The 25,527-nt window shown below is 41.7% G+C and overlaps 2 protein-coding genes across 2 annotated transcripts; one reads left to right on the top strand and one right to left on the bottom strand.

Annotated features, from left to right (window-relative positions):
- Nucleotides 1-6,903: 6,903 nt before the first annotated feature.
- Nucleotides 6,904-25,527, bottom strand: LOC118365204 (ubiquitin-conjugating enzyme E2 Z). The gene is made up of 7 exons (XM_035747210.2): nt 24,751-25,527; nt 23,180-23,252; nt 22,535-22,722; nt 21,583-21,694; nt 21,078-21,190; nt 14,842-14,932; nt 6,904-10,708 (listed from the first exon to the last, which is right to left on the bottom strand). The coding sequence occupies exons 1-7, from the start codon at nt 25,185-25,187 to the stop codon at nt 10,532-10,534; spliced, it is 1,191 nt and encodes a 396-aa protein (XP_035603103.1). The 5' UTR covers nt 25,188-25,527; the 3' UTR covers nt 6,904-10,531.
- LOC127914476 (uncharacterized) lies at nt 18,216-21,063 on the top strand. Its single transcript, XM_052490724.1, has 2 exons — nt 18,216-19,343; nt 19,539-21,063. Exon 2 carries the CDS (start codon nt 19,584-19,586, stop codon nt 20,331-20,333), a length of 750 nt encoding a protein of 249 aa, XP_052346684.1. The 5' UTR covers nt 18,216-19,343; nt 19,539-19,583; the 3' UTR covers nt 20,334-21,063.

Here is a 25,527-nt window from a genome sequence, read left to right as displayed (position 1 = left end):
CTTTGGAGGTGGAGTGTTTGCATGATGGCATTGCCTACACAGCCAAAATATTCCAAGATAAAAAGAAAACTTCATTCGTACCGTCTTACTGGCATTGTAACCCTGGATTTTCATATACGCTCTCAACTACGATAGATACATACGACTAAGGATTCCAAAGGTAGTTTAGACAGTGCTTGACTGTAGACATCCGGTCTATGTCTATGAATTGGTTCGATCTGCACAAGGTATTGAGGATGTTCATCTCTCTCAGTTGGCATCACAGTCTTGGGCTATGTCCCAAATATTCCCACATAGTGCATTACTTTTGACCAGAGCCATATAGATCCTGGCCAAAAGTAGTGTCCTGTATAGGGAATAGGGTGCCATTTAGGATGGAATAGGGTGCCATTCTGCTGCCTGCATAGATATGACATAATCTGTTATATTGAGGACCCCCATCCTAATCTAGATGTATTTATCTCAGGGGACAGTAGGACTCGTTAAGAGTCCTAAAGTGTGCTACCTTTTCAGAGGCTTGTATAGGATATCAGTGGGTCAGAGTGCTGTTTTGTTAAGTGTTGTTTCTTGTTTGTGTTTTCCTTCTGGTTGTCAGTCACTCTTACTTCTGAGGTTGTGTGGTACTACACACTTACTAAAGTGAAGGTTGGCGACATGAATGTAATATGAATACATGGTAGTGTGCTTTCAACAACATTTCTAGTGCAGTTTACATTTCTAAGCTGACTTACCTTTCTACCCATTTAGGGAATTACAGGGTTAAGTGAGAATGTAGACAGATTTAGTACATGGCACCCCCCCGAATTGAATAAATCAAACCAAACTGGAAGTGAGAATATTGTTCTAAAAAGTAATCAGCTTTAAAGTCTTGAACCAAACTTGTAATGTTACAAGGTAGTTATGGCTAAAAGGGTATACATTCCTGTTCTTCAATAAGCCGGAAACAGGCATGGGTGTATAAACACAATTGCTCAAAAGTTTGTCTTACTTGATACAGCATTTGTGGAACTAAAACATAAAACGATATACTACCGGTCAAAAGTTTTAGAACACCTACTCATTCAAGGGTTTTCATTCAAGGGAGTTCCCACATATGCTGAGCACTTTTTGGCTGCTTTTCCTTCACTCTGTGGTCCGACTCATCCCAAACCATCTCAATTTGGTTGAGGTCAGGGGATTGTGGAGGCCAGGTCATCTTATGCAGCACTTCACCACTCACCTTCTTGGTAAAATCGCCCTTACACAGACTGGAGGTGTGCTGAGTCATTGTCCTGTTGAAAAACAAATGATAGTCCGACTAAGCCCAAACCAGATGGGATGGCATATCGCTGCAGAATGCTGTGGTAGCCATGCTGGTTAAGTGTGCCTTGAATTCTAAATAAATCACAGACAGTGTCACCAGCAAAGCACCCCCACACCATTACACCTCCTCCTCCATGCTTTACGGTGGGAAATACACATGCGGGGATCATCCGTTCACCCACACTGCGTCTCACAAATACACAGCGGCTGGAACCAATAATCTCCAATTTGGACTCCAGAGCAAAGGACAAATTTCCACTGGTCTTATGTCCATTGCTCATGTTTCTTGGCCCAAACAAGTCTCTTCTTCTTATTGGTGTTCTTTAGTAGTGGTTTCTTTGCAGCAATTTGAACATGAAAGGTCTGATTCACACAGTCTCCTCTGAACAGTTGATGTTGAGATGTGTCTGTTACTTGAACTCTGTGAAGCATTTATTTGGGCTGCAATTTCTTAGGCTGGTAACTCTAATGAACGTATCCTCTGCAGCAGAGGTAACTCTGGGTCTTCCATTCTGTGGCGGTCCTCATGAGAGACAGTTTCATCATAGCACTTTATGGTTTTTGCAACTGCACTTTAAGAAACTTACAAAGTTCTTGAAATGTTCTGTATTGACTGACCTTCATGTTTAAAAGTAAAGATGGACTATTGTTTGTCTTTGATTATTTGAGCTGTTCTTGCCATAATATGGACTTGGTCTTTTACCAAATATCTTCTATACCTTGTCACAACACAACTGATTGGTTCAAACGCATTAAGAAGGAAAGAAATTCCATAAATTAACTTTTAAGAAGGCACACCTGTTAATGAAATGCATTCCAGGTGGCTACCTCATGAAGCTGGTTGAGAGAATACCAAGAGTGTGCAAAGCTGTCATCAGGGCAAAGGGTGGCAACTTAAATGTCTTCAGTATTATTTTAAGATGTAGAAAATAGTAAAAAATAAAGAAACACCATTGAATGAGTAGGTGTTCTAAAACCTTTGACCGGTAGTGTATATATTTTGCAATGCACATATTTAGGCAAATAAGTGCAAGAAGTTCACAGTAAATCCAGACAGAAGTTGAACAACAATAACAACATCAACATTATGAAGGTAAAGCTTCCTGCTTGACACATTGATTCGTAGGCTATAAAACATTTACAACTACATTTTGGTGAAAACGTTTAAATCAACCTCAATTTCATGACAGGAAAAACTGTAAAAACTCCAAAACCATTTCAGTCAATTTGGCCCATGTTTGTAACACAAATACAGAAAAACAAATACTTATTTATGATACTTCATAATTCTGTTAATTTCAGAAAGAACAAAAAAACTTTGGCAGATAAACAGTTACTAAAAATGTTTTTGGAAACATTAAGGGATGTATTTTGTAATTGAATTGTATTCAAAATAATCATGTTCGAGACGTTATAGGTTAAATACTGGATATTACTATTCACCAAATAAATTCTTACATAATTTATAAATATCAAAACATGATTTGAGGTTATTGTTCTCTATGAGAGATGTTAGTCAGTGATCAAAACATTGTTAAATTATCTTTTAGGAAGAAAGACAAGTTAGAAATTAATACGTTTGCTCAAAGGCTACGAAACAGGTTACGAAACAGACCCGCGTCCAAATAAAGTATATGAAACGTTTAAAAAAAATGTACTTATTGAAAATCTTAGTAATTCTTACCATTGACTTGTTCAGAAATGGCTCATGTGTCGCTCTCTGATACGATAGTTTCTGTTGTTTCAGTCAATGCTCAAAATGGAGAGAGTGAAAGGGGGAGGAGAGGGGAGGGAGGGGAGGGAGGGGAGCGAAGTTATTTCCGACGAGAAAAGCGCCAACAGGAATGGAAAAAGATATACCGCTGAAGAGGATACTGAGTTATTCCAGAAACGAATATTAAAATAAATAAATCGTGTTCAGTTGTTTAAAAAAAAATATCCCCACGTTTTAGTTAGCCTAATTGCAATAGCTACTTTCAATCAATTTTGAACTTTCTGAAATATTTAATTGAAAATCACAAATAGTTTTGATTTAGGATTTTAGTGCATGTAATTTTGATTGCTACTTCATCAATAACTTAGTGTTGGTTTGTCATAGTATCTAGCAATATCAGTACATCTGCCCAAGATTTCGTTCACTAATCAATTGCTACAGAAGACCTGTGAGAGAACATAAAACAGTTCTTTGTTCAGAAGAATGATTGATTAAGAGGTGGTCCTAGACGTTTCACCCACCAAGATTGTTCTGCTCGTAGCTACTCCCACCAAGTGGACACGTTGAGATAACGCATCGCATGTGCACATACATGAACTAAAATGGTTAATGTATGTTCCCACCATGAACATTAGTTTTTATGTTGTATTATCCTTCATTAAAATGTAATCCACTAACAGGCCTGTAAGGGAAATTATAAAATAATCATAGAATGCTACACTTTATTTTCAAATTAAGATTACTATTTTTTTATACTGAATGCAGGCTACTGCAGCGAAGTAAACATTTTAAATACAATATCCTACCAAACAATATAAAAACAAATATATAAAATGCATGCACATATAGGCTACATTGTTACATATGCTGGCTAAAGCCAAACTAGGATTTCTTCAGCATGTCGAAGCAGCCTGTATTTTATCAAACATGACAAGTGGCATGCCTGGTGACTGCAATGATGTTAGTTTATTTTCACGTGAACATTTGACAACAAATTTAAGAATGAACTGTAGTGAACTAAATCCCTTTGTCTTTTTAAATGTTAAATGTCTTCAATTTGTTAGAAGATATTATGCAGAATCTTGTTTGAGTCATCGTTAATTATTGTGTAATAAAATTGTTAACTCGTGTTTTGGAGCGATAGAACAATTCTTCGGATTTCTCATCAAAAGTTCTACTGAAAGCACAAACGAAAAGCTCTCGAAAAGGCATATAATTACAAATCAACGCTCACTTTAAACGAAATCAGACCGTCACAATGGCAAAAACATTATATGAAATAGCTTTCCAGGTGTAAATGTGAACATAACATTGAATACACCTTTGTTTTCGATTATTTTCTATTGTATAAATTGTGTAGTAATAATAATGATAATAATATGAAAAATAGGATACAAATAATATGAATTATATAGGTTACAATAGACATCTGAATGGGTGTCAAGACTGCCTACTAACTTAACGATGAATGTTTGCAGTAAATATTCCGTTTAAAATTCAACACACTTGACATATGAATAATTACAAAACCTCTCAAAGAGACTTGATCAGTTACTACATCTAAAAAAACAACTAACTATATGGAGCACATAGTTAGTTGTTTTTTTCGATGTAGTAACTGATCAAGTCTCTTGAGACGTTTTGTAGTTATTAATATGTCAAGTGTGTTGAATTTTAAACGGAATATTTACCTCGAAGTTATGCTTTGGAAAACCATCAGTCATATTGAATCTTGTACAATTTCGAAATGACAAAAACATACTGGCTCCCTGTATTAAAAATGACTAAATTCTTTCAATAGTTTGTATTTCATACCAATTCTCTAAATTGTTGTTGGTTGGGATGCAGCTACCTGTTGAGTTGAAAGAAAGCGTGTCCCGCCCATCTCAATCATAGGCTGTGTTTGAGGGAGGGTCGATAGAATGAAGCTATTTGGACCGTCAGATAGTAAGTAGGAGCGTTTACTAAATCAACATTGGGAATATTGAACAAGAATACTCTATAAAACGTATGTCAAAAAGTCGTTTTAAAATGTATAAATTATATAGGCCTTATAGAACAATAGCAAAATATTATTCGTAGAGGAGACAACTGGAGAGAACTGTCACCAACTAATGTCCCCGCTGAAGATAGTAGCACATAAATCACAAATGTTTCATCATGAAGTTGTGGCTTTCTATATAGTTTCATCAATAATTGAGATCAATAGTCCTATTTTTTTCTCTCAATTAAATGTTTTCACCCTCTTTTAAACTGTTAATATAACTACAAAGACAAACATAATTAGAATGAATCAATAAATTAAATCAATCAAATCTGTCAAACCCTTACAGATGAAAGCCTTACTGCCTGTGCCTGACAAGCACACAACATTGCCGAAAGTCTGAGAAAGAAAATGATGCATCCATAAAACGTAATAGTCCAAAGCAGGTTACCCTCAGAATAGCCAACATTTCAACATTGTTCCAGTAGTCCCTTATCTCACATGATGGAATGCTCTTATTTTAGTCAAGTAAGTCTCACATGTAGCATAGATGAATGTAATTCCTGTGTATTGATATACCAAGGGAAGTTAAAGAGTGGTGTGATTTAGGTTTAGCACTGTCAGGGGTTCTGTCGGATAAACACTCCAAACAGCCTATCCGACCGCTCGGAGGTGTCAGCATGGTCCTAAAGCACACCGCAGCCACGTTTTGTATCATATTGCAATGGTAAAACTGGGGGGGATGATTGGCAACCTTGATAAAGATTAGCTAAAAAAGACTGCATAAAATAAACCGAGCCACTGTATTTTGTATGGAAAAAAAAATAGATATGTTAGCTTATACTAATACAATTGCTCAGATAAAGCGATTGTTTAACAAGTAATTGCGTTTTCAGTACCTTTCAATACCTCACCCTGCAAGGATAACGGCACTGAGCCTTTAAAACAATGTTTTATAAGATTAGAGAACACATTGAGAGAATCTTTCCAGATCATTGATATCCTTCTTCTGCTCATATGGACTGCCCTCTTTAATTCACACCACACGTTTTCAATGGTGTTCAAGTCCGGAGACTAAGATGGCCATGGCACAATTAAGATTTTGTAGTCAATTAACAATTGATTTGTGGATTTTGTGTGTTTGGGGTTATTGTGTTGCTGGAAAAGCCACTTGCGGCCAAGTTTCAGTCTCCTGGCAAATGCACTCTTGCCTGACGACTCAAACTGATTTCTTCCGCTGCTTTATGATTGCGAAACATTTGTGGGCGTGGCTAGGCGTTTGCCCAGAGCAATGTGGTTGGCTAGCCAGGCAAGGTTGCCTCTGCCGGTAGGCTGAAACTTGACTTAAAAGTGGATCTTCCAGCAAAGACAATAACCACAAGCACCAATCAAAATCCACAAAGAAATTGTTAATTGACCACAAAATTCAACATTTTGCAATGGCCTTCTCAATCTCCAGAGGTCAGTGCATAAAATCCATCCAATCTCATAAAACATTTTAGAAAAAGGCTCAGGGCCTTTTGATCCTGGCAAGGTGAGGTACTGAAAGGTATTGAAAACAGGAATACCAATCATTTTTACCCCTATGTTTTTGATTTAAAAAAAATATTGTTAAACAAAGTCTCTTTATCTGAGAAATTGTATCAATATATAATATAATTTCCCCATGTTTTAGCATAAAATATAGCTCAGTATTAGTATTATGTATTTTATAGTCTTTTTTGCTAATCTTTATCAAGGGTGCCAATAATTTTGGAACTGATAATATATGGGGGTTATGGTCCTTATCGTCCTCCTTGGCATTACCAACACAAAGGTGGCTGGGCTGAAGCCCTCAACTGAATGCCTATAAAATTGACACTATTAACAATATAACACTTGCTCTGAAACAGAATGCCACAGATCAAAATAGCCATTGGTATATTTTATTATGTATATTTTTTTTACATACACAATATAATGAAAACAGAGATGAAGTCAGATGAAAATAGTCTTGCATAAACTTGGCGGTGAAAGTCCTGGGACTAATGCCTTTGCCTGGAAGTCAAGGCCTAAAATGGGTCCCCCATCTTCTGTTAACTCAAAAAGTGTAAACCATTCATTTACCCTTGACTGAGAATGAATGGCCATTAGAATGTTGAGCACCCCTGTGGGAATGTACTGCTAGGCCAGGGTTTCCCCAAACATGGTCCTGGGGGCACGTATTTTTTATTTTTTGCCCCAGCACTACACAGCTGATACAAGTAATCAAAACTTGATGAGTTAGTTATTTAAATCAGCTGTGTAGTGCTAGGGCAAAAAACATGATGTGCACCAAGGGGGGAGGGGCCCAGGACCGTGTGGGGAAACCCTGTCGTAGAGCAACAGCTCTATGTGGCAGCTAGTTTTAGCAGCCCTGCACATTGCTGGTAGCTAGCTAAGAAGCATTGTGGTCTACTCTACACCATCCCAAGTCCTAATTCAATCTTGAGGAAAAGATGCAGTATATTTTAGTATCACTCTCATAAAAAAATGACATAGATTGAAGGTCAGGAGATACTGAGACATTAACGCAATGGGCCTCAATACAAATGTTACTTAACTCATTGAGATCGATGAGCTCTCCCCGTTTTATTATTATTATTTTTAATTATGCCCATGGCCGTGCCAACATTTATTCTAGAAGTTTCTACGCTTTACATACTTCACTTTCTGAAAACACCTAAATGCAAATACCATTATCGATTGAAGATGCCTCAGTAAAAGGAATTCCGATCGATACTCTGGGTTGGGGGCACAAACCATCAGACAAGGGACATAATAGAAGGGTCCCATCAGAATGATACAGGAATATACACACCAAACCATAACAAGGCTTCAAACTAACTGGTTGCTACATTTAGCATGAAGTGTCATCTCACACCTACTCATTTGCAGTGGAGCTGGCCAGTAGGATATTTGCTTGAATAGTTTCATTTGCAGTAGATTCATACATTAAACATATAGATTTTTTTTTTTCCATTCTTCGCAAACAAAGTTAGCAGTATTATCTCAAATATGAGATTTATTAAATCCAACATTATTTCCTGTGAGAGGAAGTCCCAATCGACTGAGAGAACTGAGCAGAAATGCACCCAGATGGGAAGGAATAGAAAAACATGTCCATGAGAGGAAAAGAAGGGTGTGGTCCTGTTTTGGGTGCCAATCTTCACTGGAGCTGGCCCCCTCATTTAGACAGTAGATTGTGGTCCAGACAGTCCATTACAAAGCAAGAGGTTTTGTTGTATCCTGAGTGCGTAGTTTCAAAATGCAATAAGGACTGAAGACAAAGGTATAATTCTTTGCACCTTGCTAGATAGGATTACAAACCAAGTGACACAGTAGAGGCGTTCAGCCCCCTAAACCTTTAAGCAGTTTTGATAAAACCAGAAAGATGGAGAGCCTTTGAGGCCTCAGTAGAGGTTATTGGTGAGCTGCACTGGCTGATAGGCACAAAGATTCGTGACACTTTGAAGGGGGACTATTCAAGAGACAAACGATTGTGGCTCAGGCAGAAGTCTCGAAAGGGGATCTGACTTTGTCTTTCAAAGCAAGAATAACAACTCCACATCAATATGAAAAAATAAGATCTACCCCTTACAGCAGAAAAGACCAGTGGTTCTAACGGGTCATACGGTTTACCGTAAAAACATTTTTTTTTTTATATCCTCCTTGGTCACCTGAAGTCCATATTCCATTTGTGTTGTCAATCTTACTGCCAGGTTAGGTTTATATAGAACTTGTACCTTAGACTGTGTCAACCTGTGGAACGCACTTCTGACACCATATATGTAAGCCAACGTAAAACATTTTAGCGCTTAAAAAATGGCCGAAACCGACATGAGATCATTCTACAAACCAATCTACAGTAACCCATTGCAGGCGAAAACTCTAAAATAAAGAAAGTTCACACGGCCTTGAAGCAGGTGTCCGGTATTTCTTGTTACCATCATAAAACATTTCCCGTGGCTCGTTTGAAATCCTGGCGGTGGCTTTCAGATGACTGAAAAGGTGACACCATGGAGGTCTAACACAGGTCTGTGACTGTTTGGTAACGGCCGTCTCTGCTAAATGGAGCTGAAGAGGAACCAGTCCACTGCCTTCCAATGAAAAATGCAATGGAAAACGTTGCATTGGTTTAATGGGACAGGTCAAATGGCAAATCTGGCTTTCTTGGCATTCCTATTAGTCTCCACTAGTATTTTAGCATCAGAGAAGAAAACCATCTCTTGAAAGTTTAACCTACAACACTATAGCTCAATGATAATCATACACATCAAACATTGATTCAGAGAGCATTCAGAGAGAAAATGATTTGAAGACACTGCCCACAGACCATAATAAAATCTCTCGCTGTGCTCACATATACACACACACATACAGACAAATATATTGGCACCCTTGAACGATTCACTATTTTCTTATCAAATAAGTTCACACCTATATTTGTTTGATTTACATCTGCACGGGACCAAGACATGTTTTTATCAAAACTGAAATTTTGATTTTAAAGTCATTATTGGAATTCTAATAAATTTGGTTGGAGGCAAGTGATGTGTAATTTTTCCTCACTTGTCATAATTTGCAAGTGCCTACAGGGAAAATAAAAACAAAGGAGCCACCCAACCAGTTTTGAAAATAAGAACTATTAAAAGGGAAAGGGGGATACCTTGTCAGTTGTACAACTGAGATGTGTGTCCCCCATTTAACCCAACCCCTCTGAATCAGAGAGGTGTGGAGGGGGGAATGACAGACTTTTACCTTGTCAGCTCGGGGATTCGATCCAGCAACCTTTCAGTTACTGGCCTCAAAGCTTCAACCACTAGTACAATCTGTTCCACTGTAAAGTGCAAAGGTGCCTACATATTTGGCCACAACTGTACATATTTTGTACTAGGCATTAGTGGAGTTTAAATTATTTTTTTAAACAAATGCAATTCATTATGAATTCATAACGTAATTATGACTGTTCATAATTGTATTAAGTACTGTTCAGATTAAGGAAAGATCATAAGAGACAATGGGACTTTAGAAGTGAATAGTCTGAGGTGTATGTACCGATGTATGAAAGAATAGAAGTTGGTGATCTGATTTATACGATCGATGTGGTTGTACTGACTGAATATTGAGAATGGGCAATCTCAGATTTCCCCTCTACTTCCTAATCCAATCTGGCGTGGGAAAACAAAAGACAACTAAAGGCGGAATATGACAAATTGCTTTCAAAACAACTAGTGTCCATTTCTACAAGCCAAACTCCCAACACTAGCATTGTTTACTTACAACAGTTGAAAAATAAAAGCAAATAATTAAATCAAAAGGCAGTTATGATTGCAGGCGAAGGAAAAAGAACCAATCAAAACAGTCATTAGCTATCCCCTGCCTTTGTATCATAAGTGCTTCCTGATATCAAGCCTTTCCCCCTCTCCAACATCTCGCTTGTGCCAAAACCATCCTGCAAAAACAGAAAGGGAGAAACAGAAAAATATAAGTAGTGTGGCGCCATCTGGTGGCTAAGGCTGGGAGCTGCCCTGGCTATCTGGGTCTGTGCCTGAGGAGCTGGTGTCCGAGTCCGAGTGCTCATCGTTGTCCTCCGGTGGGCACTTCTCCCGTATGCGCCTCTGGGTGGCACTCAAGCGTGCCAGTAGGCCCTGGTAATCGAAGCGACCCCTCTTCTCTCCAAAAGGGTCCTGGACGTATGTAAGGAGAGAAAGAGTGTGGGATTTGCAGCTCATATTTCAACATCTAATATTTTCCAATGTGGTGGAGGTTTAAACATGTGGGAGAAGTATATACTGTGTTGTTTAAATTTATTTTGTATAAGTGTACAAATAATTTATATATACATGTGTAGAGAGAACCGTCTGTAAATAAACCGGGACAAATTACTTTGGCAATGAAGAGCCAAATGAACTTGTGGCATGCAGTCATGGGGGCCAGGCTTCCCAAAATAATTTACCAAGAAAAATATTAATATCTTGTTTGTGTTTCATAAATTTCCTTCAAATCAAATTTTATTTGCCACAAGTGCCAAATACAACAGGTACCAATGAAATGCTTACTTTCAAGCCCTTAACCAACAATACAGTTAAGAAAATAGTTGAGAAAAAAGAAAAGAAAAAGAAAGTAACACAATAAAACAATAATGAGGCTGTATACATTTACATTACATTTAAGTCATTTAGCAGACGCTCTTATCCAGAGCGACTTACAAATTGGATACAGTGGGCACCTGTACAGAATCAATGTGCAGCGGTACAGATTAGTCGAGGTAATTTGTACATGTAGATAGGGGTAAAGTGACTATGCATAGATAATAAACAGTGAGTAATATAAGTGTTACTCAGGAAACTAAAAAGATTTGGCATGGGTCCTGAGATCCTCAAAAGGTTCTTCAGCTGCAACATCAAGAGCACTGGTTGCATCACTGCCTGGTACGGGAAGCAGGGCGCTGGGGGGCAGTGCGTACGGCCCAGTAAATCACTGGGGCTAAGCTGTCTGCCATCCAGGGTCTCTATACCAGGCGGTGTCAGAGGAAGGCCCCAAAAAATGTCAAAGACCCCAACCACCCCAGTCATAGACTCTCTCTCTACTACTGCATGGCAAGTGGTACCAGAGTGCCAAGTCTAGGACAAAAAGGCTTCTCAAAACAGCTTTTACCCCCAAGCCATAAGATTCCTGAACAGGTAATCAAATGGCTACCTGGACTATTTGCATTGTGCACCCCCTCAAACCCTCTTATGCTGCTGCTACTCTGTTTATCATATATGCATAGACACTAACCACATCTACATGTACATACTACCTCAATCAGCCTGACTAACCGGTGTCTGTATGGAGCCTAGCTACTTTTATAGTCTCGCTACTGTTTTTCACTGGTTTTAATTCTTTACTTACGCATTGTTCACCTAATACATTTTTTGCACTATTGGTTAGAGCCTGTAAGTAAGCATTTCACTAAGGTCTACTACACCTGTTGTATTCGGTGCACATGACAAATAAAGTCCGGTTGGCCATTTGATTAATTGTTCAGCAGTCTTATGGCTTGGGGGGGTAGAAACTGTTAAGAAGCCTTTTGAACCTAGACTTGGAGCTCCGCTACTGCTTGCCGTGCAGTAGCAGAGAAAACAGTCTATGACTTGGGTGACTGGAGTCTTTGACAATTATTTTGGCTTTCCTCTGTACACCACCTATATATTATATAATTGGTCCTGGATGGCAGGAAGCGTGGCCCCAGTGATGTACTGGGCTGTACGCACTACCCTCTGTAGCACCTTACATGCTGACCAGAACGGCCACGTCGCATGCGTGAGCGTTGCAAAATAAAATGTAGAAATTAATGTTATTAAATTATTGCACCCACACTGCTTGCGTGCGCCGACGAGCGTCTGCGTTGCCAAGGGCTAAAATAGAAGTCGTTCCTATTTTTGACGCAGATCGCACTGCAAGTCCTGCCTCTCCCATCTCCTCATTGGTTTATAGAAGCAGGTACCCACGTGCCATCTCCTCATTGGTTATACCCACGTGGGTGCTTAAAATAAACTTTTGCCGGTCGTGGTGGTAATACTATGAAAGTTCAGATGCCAATCACCATATAAGTTCAAAGATGAAAAAGCCTGGAAGGAGGAGAGATGACTAGAAACGATTCGGTTGACCGTTTATGTGTGGATTAATTGTCAGAGTAGAGGACCTTGTGCATGTCAGGTAAAATAACTCAATGTTTATATCCCAGGACAAATTAGCTAGTAACAGCAAGCTAGCTAACTAGGACAAATCAGCTAGCATGTAAAAGCTAGCAAGCTAAATTGCCATACATGTTTAATGCTTTTCGACCTGTCCCCAAATCAATGTAATTGGTTCAGAGTTTGTTTTGATATTTTAACCTGCGTGTCGTGATCGCGTTTGGACAAAATAAATTGATGCACGATGGCGCACGCGTACAGTCGGCTGCAGAGCAGTTGCCATACCAGGCGGTGATGCAACCGGTCAGGAAGCTCTCAATGGTGCAACTTGAAACTCTCAACCCACTCTACTACAGCCTAGTCAATGTGAATGGGGGCCTATTCAGCCCTCCTCATCCTGTAGTCCACGATCATCTCCTTTTTCTTGCTCACATTGAGGGAGAGGTTGTTGTCCTGGCACCACACTGCCAGGTCTCTGACGACCTTCCTAAAGGCTGTCTCATCATTGTCGGTGATCAGGCCTACCACCGTTGTGTTGTCAGAAAACTTAATGGTGTTGGAGTTGTGCTTGGCCAAGCAGTCGTGGCTGAACAGGGAGTACAGGAGGGGACTGAGCACGCACCCCTGAGGGGCCACCATGTTGAGGATCAGCGTGGCAGATGTGTTGTTGCTTACACTTACCACCTGTGGGCAGCCCATCAGGAAATCCAGGATCCAATTGCAGAGGGCGGTGTTAGGTTCCAGGGTCCTTAGCTTAGTGATGAGCTTTGTGGGCACTATGGTGTTTAACACTAAGCTGTAGTCAATGAACAGCATTCTCACCTAGGTGTTCCTTTTGTCCAGGTGGAAAAGGGCAGTGTGGAGTACGATTGAGACATCTAAAAAATTCACAAGAGGCGCATTGTACCTCACCGGAGAAAGCATCTGAGCGAGCAAAACAGCACTCCTCTGTCTCTGTATGCTGTCTGGTCCAAAAAAGTATGACATTGTTGCAGTCCGTAGCATTGAATGCTTGGGAAACCAGTGAGCATTTGGCCTCCCTTGATAAAAATAATAAATAAAATAAAAAGTATAAAATAGCCAATCAGCAGTAAGTTAAATTGAGCGAGCTCAATTGTGAATGGTCCTGGCAGACCAACAAAAACGTGTCAAAGGAAGCCAGTTTGCAGAACTTCTATCAAATCCCATCAAGAGCATACATCACTGACAGAAACAACTTAAATTGCATTTCTTGTGCTCCTCCGGTGGCTAGCTAGCAAAAATCGTGTCTTTCCTAAATTAGCCATGGATGGAGATAGGGATTTAGACTTGTGGTTTTACTGAATTCTCCTTACTGGCCAATGATTATAACAGTGATTCTAATCCAACCATTAATTAACCATATATTGTTGTGCCCCTGGCCTGAGAGTTCAATAAGTAGAAGGCTAATGTTAACTAACGTTGCCTACGAAAGGAAGTTAAGCTAGCGAGCGAGCAAGCATTTTAGCCAGGTAATCTAGGACAACAAAAAATAAAAGTGTGTACTGTATGACAGAGTGATCATCAACATGAGAGAGGATGGCATTGGCGGGTGAGTCAATGTTTTTTTTTTTTCTACTTGCACGTACACAAATCAGAACCATGGACAGCCAGAACCATGGACAGCCACATGATTTTATATTGTTTTTGGTATCTTTTAATTGTCACCGTATTAGACTAAGCATGGGTGATTTGATGATGTTGAAATGGTGGTTCTAAATCAATAGTTGTTTAGTAGTCCAAAAATTTTGGAAACATTAACTTGCTTGACCATGTAACTGTTACACACACTGCTACTGCTCGTGGATATCATTATGTTTCTGCCTTCATTATGAAGGAAGGAGGTAGTTTCGTGTTCAAATAATCAAAGCTCGATGATTAGTTGATTATTTGAGTCAGCTGTGTAGTGCTAGGGCAATAATCAAAAAACGTGCACCCCTAGGGGTCCCGAGGACCTAGTTTGGGACCCCTGCTCTAACCCCAGGGAAGGTGCAGTGCATTAGTCATCAGGATGTGTGATGCATTATTACCCGTGTGTTCTGCTTCTCCAAGGTGCATAGAAGAAACATGTACACACACACACACAGAGAGACACACAGAGAGAATGAGGTCTCTGGCAATACCTGCATGTTCTGTCCCTGTTGGTGTAGTCTCTCTTTGCAGACCCCCTCGTAGAAGTCATAGTACTCCAGGAATGATTTCTCCACCACACTCCTGCAACACAGGAACATTCATGAGGTTAATTAACCACCAACAAGTGCTAAAACGACTACAAATTAAAATGACTCGCCATTGAAAGCGGTGTTTGTTCTAAAAATGCATTGTGGGTCAGTGGCTTTGAACATGTCTCTTGTAATCCAATCTGTTAAGAAGGTTCAACAATATGCCTTATGTACAATAAGGAGATTAGATGTGGCCTGTAGCCTTCATTTGGAGTTCAGGCATATAAAGTCCCTTCAGAAAGTATTCACACCTTGACTTTTCCCACATTTTGTTGTGTTACAAAGTGAGATTGAAATGGATTACATTTTCATTTTTGACAACCAGTGGAACAGCCACTTGCATCTAAATCTTGTTGGGGGACAAAATCCTCCTAAATATTAAAGGAAAATAAAACAATTTTTTTATTAGATAAGTATTCAATCCCCCGAGTCAACACGTTCGTCACCTTTGGCAGCGATTATTGCTATGAGTGTCTGGGTAAGTCGAAGAGCTTGGAAAACCTGGATTGTACAATATTTCCCATTATTCTTTTTTAAATTCTTCAAGCTCTGTCAAGTTAGACAGCAATTTTCAAGTCTTGCCATAGATTCTCTAGACAATTTAGTCAAAACTGCAACTAGGCCACTCAGGAACACACAATGTAATCTTGGTAAGTAACTCGTGTACATTTGGCCTGGCATTTTAGGTTATTATCCTGCAGAAAGGTCTATTTGTCTCCCAGTGTCTGTTGGAAAGGATAATTAACAAGGTTTTCCCTCAAGGATTTCACCTGCGTTTAGCTTTATTAGCCTCCCCCCCAAAAAAAGCCTAGTCCCTGCAGATAAGCATACGCATAACATGATGCAGCCACCACCATGCTTGAAAATGTGGAGTGGTACTCAGTGATGTGTTGTGTTGAATTTTCCCCAAACAATGCTTTGTATGCAGTATTACTTTAGTGCCTTATGCAAACAGGACGCATGTTTGGGAATATTTTTATTATGTACAGGCTTGCTTCTTCTCATTCAGGTTAGCATTGTGGAGTAACTACAATGTTGTTGATTCATCCTCAGTTTTTTCATATCACAACCATTTAACGCCAACTGCTTTAAAATCACCATTGGCCTCATGGTGATGAACTCCCTAAGGGGTTTCCTTCCTCTCAGTTAACCGAGCTAGGACAGTCATTGTAGTGACTGGGTGTATCGATACACCATCCAAAGTGTCATTAATAACTACACCATTCAAAAGGCATATTCAATGTCTGCTTTTTTAAATGATTTATACACACCTACCAATAGGTGCCCTTTGGGAGGCAGCGTAAAAATGGGGGTGGGGGGAACAATGCAAATAGTCCGGGTAGCCATTTGATTAGCTGTTCAGGAGTCTTATGGCTTGGGGGGGAGGGGGGGGGGAAGCTGTTAGATGTGGCACTCCAGTACAGCTGGTTGTCATGACATTGGCCTGGGGGTAGGTTTATGACAGTCATAAATACCTCTTCCCCCCTTTTTCCTCTCTCTTCCCTACTGATGTTACATTTGAAAACCCCTGGGTTAACATAGATTCTGGGAACATCATAAGGTGGGGGAAATTAACTATATTCTGGTAATCCGACCAATGATACTTAGTGAATATGTCAGTTCGGATGTCATCTGAGAGATTCACCCATTTCTTTATTTATTTCACCTTTATTTAACCAGGTAGGCTAGTTGAGAACAAGTTCTCATGTACAATTGCGACCTGGCCAAGATAAAGCAAAGCAGTTCGACACGAACAACAGAGTTACACATGGAGTAAAACAAATATACAGTCAATAATACAGTAGAAAAATGGGTCTATATACAATGTGAGCAAATGAGGTGAGATAAGGGAGGTAAAAGGCAAAAAGAGGCCATGGTGGCGAAGTAAACACAATATAGCAAGTAAGTAACACAATCAATGATAAGATGACAAACTCTACAGTGGAAAGTCTACACAATTATCGGATTCACATGGTATTGTTGTTCAATTTAAATGTTTGAACATGAAATTATTTGTGATAGGAGAAATGTGATTTTAGCTTCTAAAATGTGTTTTCATAAGGTTAGGGCTCTGCTTAATCAGTGGCACGCCCCTGTGAAGGGACATGGGCTATAAAACTTTTCTAACACGCCCTCCTCTCCCTTCCTATATAAAGCCTTGACGACAATATAACCTCCTGTTCCGAGGATGTGAGGACGACGGTCTGATGTCTGAATGGTTCAGATAATAACTACAGAACGAAGCCAACATCAGCGTGAGCGTTGGTTGCGATTGGTATAAACTTTGAACTCTTATTCACTACAGAAGAGATACCTCCTAGCCGTTGAGTTAGAAACTGCCGCTGCAAACAAGGGTTAGGAAGGAACAGGGAGTATCCAGTCTCACACAACGACGTTACTACAACGTATCCAATTGACCACCAGAGACATTTTTCAAAGGACTCGGTTTGGCAACACGGCCTTCCAACTACCACCAACCTACTGAAGCGCAGCTCAGAGTAAATATTTTTTGCATTTTCCTTTTCCAAATGGGCGGTAATTTAGAATGCATAAGATACTGTATTTACGATAGCACAGCTTCACCCTTTGTTCCTCAGTCTTCCCGCTCTTTCATTCAAACCCAGACCCTTTTCTTTTGTGTAACAAGCTGTCATCTGTTCCGCCCACTAGGGATGTTTTACTTTATGACGTAATGAAGTTATAATTCTGTGTGATTAGTTAGGTATTTAGTAAATAAATAATTAAACCCAATTTTGTATTGCTGATTCAACTTGTTGGCCAGGGTTCGTGAAGATTACCAAGAATTTACAACTTTTAGATGAGACCGAATTAAGGTGACGATTAATATTGCCTGCTATTGATGTAAAATATTACTAGGTCCTTAAGAGTTTATTCGGAAGATAACAGCTCTATAAATACTCTTTCGCGGTGCCCAGACTCTCGTTAATTACATTTACATGATTAGCTCAATCAGGTGATATTAATTATGAAGAAATTATTTTATAGAATAGCATGTCCTATCACTTCATCCGGCATAGCCAAAGACACGACAATGTCGTGCAGTAGCAGAGAGTAGTCTATGACTAGGGTGGCTGGAGTTTGACAATTTCTAGGGCCTTCCACCAACACCGCCTGGTATAGAGGTCCTGAATGGCAGGGGGCGTGGCCCTTGTGATGTACTGGGCCGTACACACTACCCTCTGTAGTGCCTTGTGGTGGGGCGCCGAGAAGTTGCCATACCAGGCAGTAATGTAACCGGGCAGGATGCTCTCGATGGTGCAGCTGTCGAACATTTTGAAGATCTGAGGACCCATGGCAAATCTCCTGAGGGGGAAGAGGCACTGTGGTGCCCTCTTCACGACTGTCTTTGGACAGTGTGTTTGGACCATGATAGTTTGTTGGTGATGTGGACACCAAGGATCTTGAAGCTCTCAACCTGCTCCACCACAGCCCTGTCGATGAGAATGGGGGCGTGCTCTGTTGGGGTGGTATGCAAATTAGAGTGGGTCTAGGGTTTCTGGGATAAAGGTGTTGTGAGCCATGACCAGCCTTTCAAAGTCCTTCATTGCTACAGACGTTGAGTGCTATGGGTCGGGAGTCATTTAGGCAGGTTACCTTGGCGTCCCTGGGCACAGGGACTTGAAACATGTTATTACAGACATGGTCAGGGACAGGTTGAAAATGTCAATGAAGACACATGTCAGTTGATCAGCGCATGCTCAGAGTACAAGTCCTTGTAATCCATCTGGGTCTGCATCCTTGTGAATGTTGACCTGTTTAAAGGTCTTACATCTGCTACGGAGAGCATGATCACACAGACATACGGAACAGCTGATGCTCTCATACATGCTTCAGTGTTGCTTGCCTCAAAGCAAATATAAAAGTTATTCAGCTCGTCTGGTAGGCTCGTGTCACTGGGCAGCTTGCGGCTGTGCTTCCCTTAGTAGTCCGTAATAGTTTGCAAGCCCTGCCACATCAGACGAGCATCAGAGCCGGTGAAGTACGATTCAATCTTAGTCCTGTATTGCCTGTTTGATGGTTCATCGGAGGGCATAGCAGGATTTCTTACAAGTGTCCAGGTTAGAGGCCCGCTCCTTGAAAGTGGCAGCTCTACCCTTTAGCTCTGTGAGGATGTTGCCTGTAATCCATCGCTTCTGCTTCTGTGTTCAAATCAGTCAGGTTTCAAGACTAGTCATTCAACTGAGACTGCTCTTCTCTGTATCACGGAGGTGCTCCGCACTGCTAAAGCTAACTCTCTCTCCTCTGCTCTCATCCTTCTAGACCTATCGGCTGCCTTCGATACTGTGAACCATCAGATCCTCCTCTCCACCCTCTCCGAGTTGGGCATCTCCGGCGCGGCCCACGCTTGGATTGCGTCCTACCTGACAGGTCGCTCCTACCAGGTGGCGTGGCGAGAATCTGTCTCCTCACCACGCGCTCTCACCACTGGTGTCCCCCAGGGCTCTGTTCTAGGCCCTCTTCTATTCTCGCTATACACCAAGTCACTTGGCTCTGTCATAACCTCACATGGTCTCTCCTATCATTGCTATGCAGACGACACACAATTCATCTTCTCCTTTCCCCCTTCTGATGACCAGGTGGTGAATCGCATTTCTGCATGTCTGGCAGACATATCAGTGTGGATGACGGATCACCACCTCAAGCTGAACCTCGGCAAGACGGAGCTGCTCTTCCTCCCGGGGAAGGACTGCCCGTTCCATGATCTCGCCATCACGGTTGACAACTCCATTGTGTCCTCCTCCCAGAGCCCTAAGAACCTTGGCGTGATCCTGGACAACACCCTGTCGTTCTCAACTAACATCAAGGCGGTGGCCCGTTCCTGTAGGTTCATGCTCTACAACATCCGCAGAGTACGACCCTGCCTCACACAGGAAGCGGCGCAGGTCCTAATCCAGGCACTTGTCATCTCCCGTCTGGATTACTGCAACTCGCTGTTGGCTGGGCTCCCTGCCTGTGCCATTAAACCCCTACAACTCATCCAGAACGCCGCAGCCCGTCTGGTGTTCAACCTTCCCAAGTTCTCACACGTCACCCCGCTCCTCCGCTCTCTCCACTGGCTTCCAGTTGAAGCTCGCATCCGCTACAAGACCATGGTGCTTGCCTACGGAGCTGTGAGGGGAACGGCACCTCAGTACCTCCAGGCTCTGATCAGGCCCTACACCCAAACAAGGGCACTGCGTTCATCCACCTCTGGCCTGCTCGCCTCCCTACCACTGAGGAAGTACAGTTCCCGCTCAGCCCAGTCAAAACTGTTCGCTGCTCTGGCCCCCCAATGGTGGAACAAACTCCCTCACGACGCCAGGACAGCGGAGTCAATCACCACCTTCCGGAGACACCTGAAACCCTACCTCTTTAAGGAATACCTAGGATAGGATAAAGTAATCCTTCTCACCCCCCCCCCCCCTTAAAAGATTTAGATGCACTATTGTAAAGTGGCTGTTCCACTGGATGTCATAAGGTGAATGCACCAATTTGTAAGTCGCTCTGGATAAGAGCGTCTGCTAAATGACTTAAATGTAATGTAATGTTCTGGTTGGGGTATGCATGTACGGTCACTGTGGGGATGACGTCATCGATTAACTTATTGATGAAGCCAGTAACTGATGTGGTGTACTCTTCAATGCCATCAGAAGAATCCAGGAAAATATTCCAGTCTGTGCTAGCAAAACAGTCCTGTAGCTTAGCATCTGTGTCATAAATCATGTTAAAACAATTATTGCACACAGAGTGAGTCCATTCAACTTATTATCTGACTTAAGCGAATTCTTACTCCTTAAGTTATTTAGGCTTACCATAACAAAAGGGGTTGAATACTTAGACTCAAAACATTTCAGCTTTTCATTTGTTATTAATTTCTAAAAACATAATTGCACTTTGACATTCAGGGGTTTTGTGTGTAGATCAGTGACAAAATGACAATGTAATCCATTTTAAACTCAGGCTGTAACAAAATGTGGAAAAAGTCAAGGTGTGTGAATACTTTCTGAAGCCATTGTAGCAGGATCTAGACAATAAATGCCGTGGAACATTGACTCATCTCGACATCAGTCCACTTTTGAGTTTTCAAAAGGTCTTCAAAATTTTATTTTGGAGTGAACAATCCAAGACGAACTCACCACAGGGCTTCTGGACAGGGCACCTTCCCATCCAGCATGTCACATACAGCCACGCGCATGGTCTCATGGCGGATGCACTCATTGTAGTTCTTGCTGTCCCCCGGGTGTCTCTCCTGGCAAAGGGAGTGTCAGAGGGAGCAGGTGTAAAGGGGACAATAAGACACCAAAAGTGACACATTCCACACTGGTATGGTCAGTCTGTAGCTGTTGACAGAAAAAACGGTTTTCACTACAAATGGGGAAGAAATGGCAAACGGACTAAATAGACAAATAGAACACCGGCTGAAGACTTCTGTAAGTCAGACAGTTATAGTGTTCGCCACAACGTCACAATATCATATGCCTTTTGTTTTTTTAAACAGTAGCTTTGTTGATCAAAATGGGTGCATTTCTTCAGTGAACCACATTCCCCATAAGGCTGTAGGATTTAAACTGCATTCTGGGGATTGTGGTTTGGCTTGCCAGCTAAATTAGAGGCCAACTTACCAGTGGGCTATAGGCTTACCTGTTCAAAGCCTGGTTCATTGTGGTAAGGGTTCTCAGTCATCAGAGACTGGATGGAGATCAGAACTGAGGAGATGCTTTGGGCCGGGCTCCATGCTGGCCCTGTCCAAGTCCTACACAACAACCCAGAACAAAGAGAAGTTTAAAGCACAAAAGATTCACGTCAGGAGCCCGCGCACTAAGCAAAATATTACGTTTAAGTTGTATATGAACTACGGGGCTTCAACCAAAATGTTACTGTAGACTGAATAGTAGCTCAATTTTATTCTTCGGAGTGCAAGCTTTTGAACTCCCTGTAGGTTCTCGAGACTGACCAACACCACTATAAAGAGAACAAGAGGAAGTACTTCAAAGCTGAGTCAAGGAGCCATAGGTGCAAAATAGCATTACGATAGATGGCCACGTTATTCCAAGAAAAATACAAATGTATTCTATTTAAAGCAGGAGAATGATGGAATCACATCCTCTGGGCCAAAGTCACCCACACATCAACAGTGAGGGGGAGATCTGGACCAAGTCTTGGAGGAAGTGCTGACATGCAAGAAATTATCTGCATCTCTACACAGAGAGCTGCCATAAATAAGCATGTTCGGCCAAAGAATGGCCGCTACCTGAATCTACCCCTTACAGTTGTGGTCAGACCAGGTCAGGCATTAATAATACAGACTGACTTGCAACTATTGGGCACAACTGTGTGCCGTTTTTCCATGCTCTTGTGTGTAATTAGGTGGAATCATGATATTGATTGCAGGTCTCATCACACAGTGTCCCAAGTATATCATTTGTAAGAGATGCTATTCTACGGGCCTGGGTTTAATAGGTAGACTTATGAATGCCTTGTCCCATTTCGACCCCTAGTCATCCCATCCCCTATTTAGAAAGGGAACTGGGCATAGCAGTATGGGTTGCTCAGGTGCAGCAGGTTTCCCCTGAGCTGCAGGACCCTGGCTTACCCGAGGATGCTGAGGCATACTTTGCCGTTACGGTAAAAGTTGGGGTTGAAGCGCACAGTGTTTTGGCCAGTGGTGATGAGCTTGACCCGTGGGGGGTGGATGGGGTAGTCCGGGGGGCAGCGGAACAGAAAGAGGAAGAAGCCTCCCTCGTAGGGCGTGTCGAAGGGTCCTGTGATGAGGGCATGGATCTGAGGAGGGAAGACTAGAGTCAGGACTAATATATAGGGAGGGTGTTGATGCGTTGAATATCTCCATAATTCGCATGGTTGCCATAATCCTCATAATAGTTGTGCAGAAGATAAATTCCAAGATGGCTGTTGTTCCTCTTGCCACAGGAACAGTTCTTCAAGGCTGTATTTTTTTGTTTAGTAAGTCCAATTTCATTTTTCTTTTGACTTAGTACAAACATTGAGTCTGTGGGTTATAATTGTGAAGACAAACAAGGGTAAATTACCTGATAAATACTTAAGTAAATTGTGGCCTGACTAAATTATGTTAACTTTCTTTCAAGAAGGATCCTCCCAACCACAACTTGAGCCAGGGATAGGAGTTGTTGGGGGAAGGCTCTGGCTAGCTCAATGTACAACAGTAAGGTGGTCTGGACAGACCCCGTGGACCTAGGTTCTGGAAGTCTGTGAGCTTTACCTTAGTCATGTCGTGAGGGTCAGGAACTACAAACATACCCGGGGGAGGCTCCTTGTAGATGGACATTATATCCCTGAGGAAAGAGTAAGAAGAGAAACTTAAGAAAATATGCAAATACACAAGGATAGTAGCCAGATCTGTTTGTGCTCTTGGCATAACATTTTTTTTTTTTTTTAAATGTAACCATTTAACTAGGCAAGTCAGTTAAGAACAAATTGTTATTTAGGCAAGTCAGTAAACAAATTGTTATTTTCAATGACGGCCTAGGAACTGCCTCGTTCAGGGGCAGAACGACATACGTTTTTTACCTCGTCTGCTCGGGGATTCGATCTTGCAACCATTCGGTTACTAGTCCAACGCTCTAACCACTAGGCTACCTGCCGCCCATGAAAGCACAAGCAGACTGGCACTCGGGGCACCTTTTATGTCAACAATGTAATGTTGACAACGTTGTGTTCTTATGTTTCATAAGGTCATTATATTAATTACTGAGTCACATCGTATGCAAATGGATTTACACATTATGATATCAGTAACTCTGACCAATTAATACAAACTATTGGCCTAACTAGTAGCCTAAGTAGCCATTTTCTTAGGGCACATTTTCCTACAGGATTTACCCCAGTGTTTCACCAAAAAGGCTCAAACTTTTCTTTTTCCATCTATGTGGGCCAGCACCAGTGTCTCACTGGGTCATAGCTCTGATGGACTCGCTCTCGCTTCGAACCAAAGGCAGGCCTCTGGTACTTTTCAGCTGGAATTTACACCTCACAAAAGCAACAGTTTTGATTATTCAGAGGTTGTTGACTCTGCTCTTCACAAATCCTGTCAGTCCTAGCTCTCCAACTCTAGGCAGCATGCTGCCTTCTCCCTAATTTTCAGCTATTAGCTTCGCCCAAAACTACATATTTTGAACTACAACCCTGACGCTGTTTTAACGTTTAGAAACGTCATTAATCAACGTTTGCGACAGGGCTTTCGAAACATACCGCCCCTATCTTTCACCAACGGGAAATAATCCTTAAAAATAAAATGATCCATACAGTTATGGGTGGCTCCAACCAATGAAACTACACGTCTGCTACACTTTCCGAGTTATGCTTAGACACAGGTGTTCGGAACATGCTAGATTAAACAATCACTGTAACATGGAGATATGGACGTGTGGGAACACTAACCCTATGAAGGTGTATCAATTATTTTTTTAAATTTGAAAATTATTCCCCCTGATATGAAAGGTGCTTCCAAAACCGTACTGCAAGCGACGAGTGTTAACGTTCAGATTGAGTGTCAGCGCTCTTAAACAAAACTCCAATACAGAAGACGCCTTTCGTCCAATGACTCATGTGTATGGTCAAGGAATTGAGAGTCATGATCAAGGACTACGTCTAGCTATATAAACACAGTAGTACAACACTGGTGTTTGTAGAAAAGTCGCGTTTATATTCACAGAAATACACGTGTGGTGTGGTTATTTATTTCGTTTTCAGACAGCATTGAAGTTGGAACCACATCCCATATGTTGTAACAGGCAAGCCCACCAGTATATATCTGCATACTCAAATGATCACCTTTTGATTCGGAGAATGCATTGCTGGGACGTCTTCTCGTTGTCCCAGTCGGTACTTAGTGTTGGGTCCCAGGACGTTGCGTGAATCTGCGACAAGAGGCCCGCTCCGGCCACCCCCAAACCGATACCGCCCGGCAGAGCATTGGTGGCGGAGTAGGTGGGTATTGGAATGGCAGAGCACACTACCGCGCTAAGAGTACCTGCACCTCCAAACCCGCTCCCAGTCCCCATGGCTGAGGTAGTTGCGGCTCCAGGGGCCATGACGGCTAGGCCAGTCTCCGCAGCCGCTGCTGGGGATGGCGAGGCCGGGTTAGCTCCACTCGTCGAGTGGCCCGGCAGAGAATTACCCAAACTTGGTAACAATGGAGCTCCATTTCCCTGAATACCAACACCTAACCCAATTTCACCATTAGCAACCTCTCCTACGCTATCCGCCATTGTAAATTAGCACGTGTTCAGGTTATAGCTAGCTTCAGTTAACGACACAGTAGTTTCTTGTTTTGAGTCCGTCCTCACGCAGTTGGTAAATGAGGAAGAGCAAGGAGAGCCGAAGATGACAAAAAGCGCTCCCACGGCATTGTATGCCTTTCTTCTCACCTCCAAAAGTAGCTAATCGTGTTTAGCTATGTCTTAAGAACCTACAAACGGTCCGCCAAAAAGTTCATGCTATAATATATTACCCGTCACATTCTCAGTTTTACCAGTCACCAACGCAGTTTGCGGTTTCAGCCTGTTTATCGCTTAGCTTTTTTCTTCGGTTTTCAATAACCATTTCCCC

This window comes from Oncorhynchus keta, chromosome 32 (assembly GCF_023373465.1).
Source record: "Oncorhynchus keta strain PuntledgeMale-10-30-2019 chromosome 32, Oket_V2, whole genome shotgun sequence".
NCBI lineage: Eukaryota > Metazoa > Chordata > Actinopteri > Salmoniformes > Salmonidae > Oncorhynchus > Oncorhynchus keta.
Note: the sequence above shows the minus strand (reverse complement) of the source record. Positions and strands in the feature narration are given on the sequence as shown.

What these genes read in the sequence shown, in the direction of transcription:
- LOC127914476 (XM_052490724.1), top strand. Translation starts at nt 19,584, where the DNA reads ATGACGGATCACCACCTCAAGCTGAACCTCGGCAAGACGGAGCTGCTC.
- LOC118365204 (XM_035747210.2), bottom strand. Translation starts at nt 25,187, where the DNA reads ATGGCGGATAGCGTAGGAGAGGTTGCTAATGGTGAAATTGGGTTAGGT. An exon ending in GTATGCCTCAGCATCCTCGG is followed by an intron (nt 21,695 to 22,534) that starts GTAAGCCAGGGT and finishes GTTGTTGTGTAG; the next exon opens with GACTTGGACAGGGCCAGCAT. An exon ending in ATGAACCAGGCTTTGAACAG is followed by an intron (nt 21,191 to 21,582) that starts GTAAGCCTATAG and finishes TCCCTTTGCCAG; the next exon opens with GAGAGACACCCGGGGGACAG.